Raw genomic sequence first — 9,400 nt, 5'->3', positions numbered from 1 at the left:
ACAACAACAACAGGCTCATTTTTTGTACAAAACTGATTTTCAGAAAATAATTAAGATCAATTTTTTATTATTATTATTTTTATTCTGAGGTTAAAGTCAGAATTCTGTCTCCTTTAGTCTGAACTAAAATTAGTCAGTGGAAACAGAAAAATATTTTAAAAGAATCTCACTTTGAAAATATCCAAAATCATCACTAAAATGCTACATTTCCAATGTCTTTTATTTTGAAATTCCAAAATCAGGTGTAACTGTAATTGGCAGCATCACATGTTGAGTTTTTCTCCTTTCAGTCTGAATCAAAACATATCAGTGGAAACTGAGATTTATTGTAATGCCAAATATATAATTACCAGGCACATTTTTATATTTCAGACAGTTTTTATTTTGAAAATCCAGCAGAATTCTGACTTTAATCTCAGAATAATAATTAAAAAAAATATTTGACCTTAATTTTTTATTTTTTTCAGTGACCCTACTCCTCTTCCCAAGCACAGAAAATTAAAAATAATAAATACATTAAAAAATAATAATAATAACAGACCTTTGACCCAAAAAGACATGACGCGTAAAAAAGGAGGATTAGCAAAAACAAAACAAACAAAACAAACAAAAAAACAAAAATCAGAGAGAGAAAAACAAAAAAAAACACAAAACAATATTTTTAAAATTATTTAAAAAAAATTAAAAACCTGAGTTTATTTTTTTGGTAATGTTAAACTGTAGATTAAATATATTAAAGCTGAATTAAACCTCGTCTCTTTGCTCCGCCATCATCAGGACACGTCACGAGGCTTTTACGTCAGCAGCAGCAGCAGCACGCGCCGGCCGAGGGGAGGAGGGGCTGGAAACACATATATGCCGTTTACACACACACACACACACACACTCACACACACACACACACACACACTCACACACACAGCTGCGTTCCCCGCCGCTGCTGCACGAGACGGCTCCGGTACCGGATCGATCCGCCGCCGCACGAGGCGGGGATGAATCCCAGGGCGGGAAAATGGGAAACCATGGCAACGGACTCGAGCGGCTGAGTGACTGAAGCTCCTTTTGATGCAGGTGAAGGTAAGAGTTCAGAGGCTTAAAGAGACAACATGCTAATATATTCAGTTTCATCTGTCTCAAAATATTAAAATATAAGATTTAATCTCTTCAGATTAACATGTTACATACTTTTAGAGTCATATTTGATTTAACTTTATGGTCTGAAATGTTAACAAATGGACAATAAATTCAACTTAACTTATAATAATCTGATAGAACTTCAAACTTAAGAGACCAGAAACACTTTTGGTAAATGTTTTGTTCTGTGTTTACATGTCTGACTGTCCTTGTTTGTAAATATGTAGCTAGCGTCAACAATCAGCTAACTTAGCTTAGCATAAAAATTCAAAAGAGCTAGTTTAGCGCCTGTAAAATTTCCAAGCTAACATGTTATTAGGGATGGGCATTTCAAACCAAATATTCGATAATCACGGGCATCTATTTGACGATTGTTTGAATATGTGTGTAGTAGTGTCCCCATTGTTTTCTTCTTCTTTTGCTATTTAATGCAGTTAGGGTTCTTCTTCTTCTGTTACTTAACGCGGTTAGCATTCTTCTTCTTCTTCTGTTACTTAACGCGGTTAGCATTCTTCTTCTTCTGTTACTTAATGCGCTTAGCATTCTTCTTCTGTTACTTAACGCGGTTAGCATTCTTCTTCTTCTTCTGTTACTTAATGCGGTTAGCATTCTTCTTCTTCTGTTACTTAATGCGGTTAGCATTCTTCTTCTTCTTCTGTTACTTAACGCGGTTAACATTCTTCTTCTTCTTCTGTTACTTAACGCGGTTAGCATTCTTCTTCTGTTACTTAACGCGGTTAGCATTCTTCTTCTTCTTCTGTTACTTAACGCGGTTAGCATTCTTCTTCTGTTACTTAACGCGGTTAGCATTCTTCTTCTTCTGTTACTTAATGGGGTTAGCAAACAGCTTTAAGACGCTCTGTATCCACCGTCTGGCGGGAATACTGTATTACAACCAGGCACCGGTAGAAACCAAGCATGCCGGATACGGCCCTGGTGGTGAGGCTTTCAGCAGTGTGACTGCCCCCTGGTGGCTGGCTGCAGTATAGGTAAAAAAATCCGTCTCCCCCATTCATTTGAATGGGGGAGCAGTCAAACTTTAAAAAATAAATACACGTGGTACGAATGTTTCTCACATCCGTATGCTGTGGTGATATGTAGTTAGTATTTGACTGTTTTGTGTTCAAGGCCTCTTTTTTCTGAAAAGTTTCTTCTTCGTTGGTTATTAGAGTTTAAAAAACGGGGTTTTACTTCCTGTTTGATTCACAGCCGCCGTGGAGGGAAACTTCAAAGGACACACAGCGTCTTGTGACATCACGCTGTAGGGCGGAGCTTATAACAAAGGCTTCACAGGCTCTGGCTGCACAATGGCGGCGCCCAGGAGAGATTTTTTGGCTTCAGAACTCTTCAACAGGAAGAGGCGGAGCAACGCTGTCCATTTTTATTTACAGTCTATGGTAGAAACGATGAAAAATGATACTTTCAAAATGAGAAAATATTCAAAGTAACTCTTTGATTTTTACGAAGTGAACGAATACTAGAATATTCGCAAACCATTGCCCATCCGTACATGTTATGTTACATATATTTAATATTTCCAAATACACAGGCTTGTAGCCTCTGGAGAGTTTGTGTCAATGAACAACACATTTTTAGTTTTACACATTGTTATATCGCCCTTATTCTATTTTATTTTATTCTATTTTACCTTTATCATTGCTATTATTATTGGTATTATATATTTTTAACTATGTTAGATCATTGTTGTATTCCCCTGTCCCGTGTTGTAAGCTGCTGTGACAAAAGAATTTCCCCTAATGGGGGACCAATAAAGTATATCTTATCTTATCTTATCTTAAATCAGGATATCTGATTAACTGAAGAATACAAAACTCCTCTAGCGCCACCATGAGGAGACATGAATAAGTGAAGTGGTTGGAGTCATTATCAATATTTGATGCTAGCAATATGCTAATTGTTCTAGTCATCCCTGGAAAATACACAACTCGCCCTCTGAGGTGTTTTAGACGAACACGACTTAGTTTGGGTGGAAATAATCGCTGAATAGAAGGTTCCAGTTTTGTCCACAGGGGGCGCCAAAATCAACACAAGCCTAAAGTTCCTCGCAGGATCTTTAGGTAAAATAAAAACCACGAGGCTGTCAGCGTTAGAACTGTAATTACTCTGAAGTTAATATTATTTGTGCTCTTTTTGTCCCTTTCAGCACACCGTAGTCACGCTGCCGCAGTGTCTTCATGCTTCCTGCTGGAGCTGTGACGTAAGAGATCAACAGGACTCCCCTAACAGTGAGTAGCTGGTGATGCCGCACGGCCGTGGTTTGGTATGTAAGCATGCTAACGTTAGCTTATTAGAAGAACATGGGATTTGATAGGGACACCATGAGGGTATTTCTTCGTACAGAGACGTGTTTTTGACCAGATGGTGGCGCTAAAGCAGAAGTCGGAGGATCACCAAAGATGCTATAATTCATCCTGAAGGAGCAAGAATGTCTGAACCAGACAAGTTCTTGCAATTAAGACGCCGTAAGCTAAACATAAACAAACATTTGTGGTCTGCAGCCGTCGAGGATTCAAGCTCCAAACCGCCTCCAGAAAAACTCTCATCATGAAACACATCAGAGAGAACCAGGGTTTAAAACACCAAATCCACAGCCAGACATTTCTTTCTCCCTGCTCATCCATCCAGACTTTAAATTCCTCCGCACGGGGTTGAGCTGAGGACACACACACACACACACACACACACACACACACACACACTCCATTCAGATTGCACTCACCCAGTGCAGCATCAGCAAATGTGTGTTTTTCATATTCCAGAGGCAGACGCACACACACGGTCAGTCGAGCGGAACAGCAATGCTTCACTTACCAATTAGCCTTCCAGAAACACACACACACACACACACACACACGCACACACATGTCCTAATAATGTCAGATCCTACAGGCGTGTGTGTGTGATGTTCCAAATACACATCACCACGGCGGTCTCTGTCCAGGAAGTGTGACAATGACTCACACACATAAACACATTTTGGAAGCATCGCTGTTTTTAATCCACAGATTTCAGTCTCATTAAATCTTTATTTCCACAAAATCAATTATGTAGTGCACACACACACACACACACACACACACACACACACACACACACACACACACACACACGCTCGCACACTGACCCAGTTTCACCGTGTGTGTGCGTGCTGAAGGAATACATAAAAGCACAAAGTATGTTACAACCATCCGTTCCCTCCCTCTGCTGCAGCGTCTCTGTTCCTGTTTTATCTTCAGGTCTGCAGCTCCCCGCTGAAGCATGTCTTCCTCGTCCTCCTCGTCTTCCTCGGAGCTGCCCTACTTCTGTCCTCGCTGTGGGGACCAGTGTCGTTTCTCGTCTGTACCTGAGCTCAGGGCTCACCTGGTCAGCCGGCACACCTACGAGACCCTGCTGGTGCTCTCGCAGGTAAATCAAACCCTGCTTCCTCTCATGGTTATTATAACCTAACAACATCTGTTCTATTGATTCATTGATTTGTTTTTCCTTTGAATGTCAGAAAACAACAGAAACATGTGATCACACAAATCATGTGTTGTGTCACAGCGGTAGTTCAGCCTCCCTCCACTAGCTGGAGCTGTAGCTCTGGTTAATGTCTGCTGCCTTAAAGCTCTATAGCTCTACTACAAGAGGAACTTTACCCCTGAACTACGTGTGTTTGGACCGGTGGACCCAGGATCTACATTTAGTTCAGGGGTAGATAATCTCCCCCCTAAAAAGCCCCTGCTAGGGGGATAGTACTTTTCAAAGGTCCCGGGACTTTCAGGGGGCGGGGCCTGCAATGCCGAACGTGTCTGATTGGTAGATTAACCTCAGTGTTTTTATTCCTCCCTCCGTCCACAATAACATCACACACATCTGTGATTCTCTTGATTTCTCTTTCTTTCATTAGTTTTTATTTGTTCTATCTTTTTTGTATGTGTGTGTACTTTTCAAAAGAAGAAGCTGTGATTCTCTTGATTTAGCAGCTTGTAACAGTAGTCTTCTCTCAGCCCACCGTGAATGCGTCTCTCCTCCCGGTGTTCCGGTTTTAAAAGTGACCCTGTAAACTGGAGACCTTCAGCTGAAAGTGTCAGTGTTTGTGTTGATTCATTCATTGCTTTTTCATGTTTTTCTGCTGTCGGAGCACAATTTCAAGTTTGAGGAAAATCTGTTTGTTCGACAGGGTCAACTTTTTTGTCAAATTTTGTTTTGCCATTTTTTTTTTGTTAATTTTTTTTTGTCAAATATTTTTTTGTCAATTTTTTTTTTGTCAATTTTTTTTTTGTCAAATATTTTTTTGTCAATTTTTTTTTTGTCAATTTTTTTTTTGTCAAATATTTTTTTGTCAAATTTTTTTTTGTCAACTCTTTTTTTGTCAAATTTTTTTGTCAAATAATTTTTTGTCAAAATTTTTTGGGGCAATTTTTTTGGGGCAATTTTATTTTTCAAAAAAAAAAATTAAATTTTTTTTTTCAATTTTTTCTAAAAACCATTCCCAGTCATTGTTTGTCCATCTGTGATTGACTTGATTTCTCTTTCTTTCATTAGTTTTTATTGGTTCTATCTTTTTTGTATGTGTGTGTACTTTTCAAAAGAAGAAGCTGTGATTCTCTTGATTTAGCAGCTTGTAACAGTAGTCTTCTCTCAGCCCACCGTGAATGCGTCTCTCCTCCCGGTGTTCCGGTTTTAAAAGTGACCCTGTAAACTGGAGACCTTCAGCTGAACGTGTCAGTGTTTGTGGAGTTTACACAGCTGTTGAAACACAGAGGGAGTTCCTGGGAATGCAAACTAGTTTAGTTTTTATTAAGATTTCAAAATATCCTCATCAGATATTTAATGATGGTCTAAAGACGTTTATGAGGGATGCATCCGGCTGAGAGTCTCCAGTTAACAGGGTCGCCGTTTAAACCATAACACCGTCCGATCTCTGCGATCACGGCTTTTTGAGTTCAAAAGGATTTTAAAGCCGTGTTGAAACGTCTTTGCTACTCGCGCTTATCTCCTCTCACGTGTTGATTCAGCTAATCCATCTGTGATGAAATATAGCACCATCTAAAACAGACCAGCTGAGTCTCTTCATGCTAACAGGCTAACTGTTGTGTTGCTCGTAATGATACCTGCCTGTCTATGGTGTCATCTGTGATGAATGGCATTCCTCTTTGTGTTACTGCCCTCTACTGGTCTGGTGGTGTAGTGCATTTACTTTTTTTCCTCCATACGTCACTGGCCTGATTTACACAATCTACCCGGGACTTCAGCCCACGGTCGAAACGCAGACAACAATGGGGGACCAGGAACCTTTTAGTTCAGGGGGAAGTAGTTCTGGGGGCTAAAAGACCCCTGGACTCTTGGTCCAGATGCACCTTAAAGCTCTACTACCTGGATGTAAAGGAGCACAGTGTCAGTATTTGAGATTTTGAGTGTAGAGAACTGTTTTTTAAATGTGACCCTGATCCTGAACCCTTCTGTTTCAGGCTCGGGTTAGGAGCTCCAGACCTGGTGCCCTCCTCCCACTCCCCAACCAAGCTGTATCCCAAAGACAAAGCTCCTCCCTGGGCATGAGCGCCCACAGCCTCCCCCTGCCGCTGGCCTGCCTGGACCTGGCCTCCTCGTCCGCCTCCGTCCAGCTGCTCAGGGAAATGTTCGGCTCTTCAGGGGACCCCGCTCGACCCTCTTCAGCTGGACCTCCAGAGGTCCCCTCCACAGCTCTGGCCCTCCCCGGCTCTGTGGGGCAGAATCTGGGCCAGATGGGGCTCCAGCTGGGCCTGGACTTGGGGTTGTCAGTAGGGATTGGGCTGGAGGAGAGACTGGGGCTGGGGCTGGATCATAAAATTGCCCGGACGTTTGCGGAGGTGGAGGAGAGGGTGAACAGCCGCATGGGTCGACTGAAGGCGGAGCTACAGAGGAGGGAGGCGGAGCTAGAGGAAGAGAAGCGCGAAGGGGAGCGACTGAAGTGTGAGAAACAGGAAGTGGAGGACAAGGCGACTTACCTGGCCAGACAGGTGGGTGGAGTATGGCTCCGTTACGGTGACTTTAATAAACGCTTCTGTTGGTTTTAAATATTCAAAGAAGTTTATTAGATTTTAACATTTTAGTGTTCTCTGTGATCTCTCAGGTCTCTGCTGCCGTGGAGATGATGGAGCGATTAAAGAAAGAGATGGATGGAAAAGAGAGAGAGCTGAATGACCGACAGCAGTCAGTGTCTATACGGTTTCTTTACATCTGCCCGTCTGTCTGAGCCTATAGCAGTCTGAGCCTATAACAGTCTGAGTCTATAGCAGTCTGAGCCTATAGCAGTCTGAGTCTATAGCAGTCTAAGTCTATAACAGTCTGAGTCTATAACAGTCTGAGTCTATAGCAGTCTGAGCCTATAACAGTCTAAGTCTATAACAGTCTGAGTCTATAACAGTCTGAGTCTATAGCAGTCTGAGTCTATAGCAGTCTAAGTCTATAGCAGTCTGAGTCTATAGCAGTCTGAGTCTATAACAGTCTGAGTCTATAGCAGTCTGAGTCTATAACAGTCTGAGTCTATAGCAGTCTGAGTCTATAACAGTCTGAGTCTATAGCAGTCTGAGTCTATAACAGTCTGAGTCTATAACAGTCTGAGTCTATAACAGTCTGAGTCTATAATAGTCTGAGTCTATAGCAATCTGGAGGCAGTAATCTTTGTTGAGGAGTCAGAGTCACACGGTCTGTGTGAGCAGGAGGACTTGAGACTCTTGATGTTATGGGGAGTCAGTGCAGAGAAGCTAACACAGGGGAGCTCTCTCTCCCTGGTTTGAATCAGTCCTCATGCTGCAGCGCTCTGGACCTGCTGCAGAGCCTTTGAGGTTTATTAGGACGGCCTGATAAAAGGGACTAGCAGCAGCAGCAGTTACTGAAATATGAGTAATGTTTACAATGTGATCACAGTACACAAACACACGTAGTGAACTCAATATGGCCGCCTTCAGACTGCTCTATCCTCCTCTCTCTATCCTCCTCTCTCTATCCTCCTCTCTCTATCCTCCTCTCTCTATCCTCCTCTCTCTATCCTCCTCTCTCTATCATCCTCTCTCTATCCTCCTCTCTCTATCCTCCTCTCTCTACCCTCCTCTCTCTATCCTCCTCTCTCTATCCTCCTCTCTCTATCCTCCTCTCTCTATCCTCCTCTCTCTATCCTCCTCTCTCTATCCTCCTCTCTCTACCCTCATCTCTCTATCCTCCTCTCTCTATCCTCCTCTCTCTATCATCCTCTCTCTATCCTCCTCTCTCTATCCTCCTCTCTCTATCCTCCTCTCTCTATCCTCCTCTCTCTATCCTCCTCTCTCTATCCTCCTCTCTCTATCCTCCTCTCTCTATCCTCCTCTGTTCCTGACGGAGCGATGTCTGCAGCGAGGAGACTCTCAGTGTTCATGATGTACTGAACACAAAACAACACAACGCTCAGATGGAGGACACGTCATGTTTAGTCTGCATCACTACACACACACACACACACACACACACACACACACACACACACACACACACACACACAGCTGTGGTTTGCAGTGATGATGAATATAAGATGACAGGGAGACTGAGCAGCCCTCAGGGTGTGTGTGTGTTTGAGGTCACTGTGTGATGCTGCATGTATCTGCATGTTGTTTACTCTCTGTGCTCATATGTGTGTGTGTGTGTTTGTGTGTTTGTGTGTGTGTGTGTGTGTGTGTTTGTGTGTGTGTTTGTTTGTGTGTTTGTTTGCACCCTACATTTCTTTATCATGAAGCTGTGTGATGAAATGAATGTCAGAACACACTGTCTGTGTGTGTTTTTAGGGAGATGGTGGACATTGAGTGTTTTCTGAGGGAGACTGCAGAGAAGGAGGCCGAGGCCAAGTCCAGACTTCAGGTGAGTGACTCAGATCTGAATCAGCTGGTTTCAGCTGAGCATGACGCAGACCGAAATAAACAGGGAGGTCTTTTTATGACCTGCAAAAGTAAACAAGAACACAGCAGTCTGAGCCTATAGCAGTCTGAGCCTATAGCAGTCTGAGTCTATAGCAGTCTGAGCCTATAGCAGTCTGAGTCTATAGCAGTCTGAGGCCTATAGCAGTCTGAGTCTATAGCAGTCTGAGGCCTATAGCAGTCTGAGTCTATAGCAGTCTGAGTCTATAGCAGTCTGAGCCTATAGCAGTCTGAGCCTATAGCAGTCTGAGTCTATAGCAGTCTGAGTCTATAGCAGTCTGAGTCTATAGCAGTCTGAGTCTATAGCAGTCTGAGTCTATAGCATTCTGAGCCTATAG

General features: G+C 42.6%; 1 protein-coding gene across 1 annotated transcript in view; it reads left to right on the top strand.

The window, feature by feature from the left end:
- The first annotated feature begins 790 nt into the window (after window positions 1–790).
- LOC117807843 (F-box only protein 41-like) overlaps window positions 791–9,400 on the top strand; it is a 15,720-nt gene continuing 7,110 nt past the window's right edge. The window contains exons 1-6 of the mRNA XM_034677253.1: window positions 791–1,077; window positions 3,299–3,380; window positions 4,392–4,560; window positions 6,609–7,136; window positions 7,250–7,329; window positions 8,934–9,006. Of these exons, the coding sequence (XP_034533144.1) occupies window positions 4,414–4,560; window positions 6,609–7,136; window positions 7,250–7,329; window positions 8,934–9,006 (828 nt within the window). The 5' untranslated portion in view covers window positions 791–1,077; window positions 3,299–3,380; window positions 4,392–4,413. The remainder of the gene's footprint in view (window positions 1,078–3,298; window positions 3,381–4,391; window positions 4,561–6,608; window positions 7,137–7,249; window positions 7,330–8,933; window positions 9,007–9,400) is intronic.

This window comes from Notolabrus celidotus, chromosome 23 (assembly GCF_009762535.1).
Source record: "Notolabrus celidotus isolate fNotCel1 chromosome 23, fNotCel1.pri, whole genome shotgun sequence".
Taxonomy (NCBI): domain Eukaryota; kingdom Metazoa; phylum Chordata; class Actinopteri; order Labriformes; family Labridae; genus Notolabrus; species Notolabrus celidotus.
This window is presented reverse-complemented; position numbering and strand designations above follow the sequence as displayed.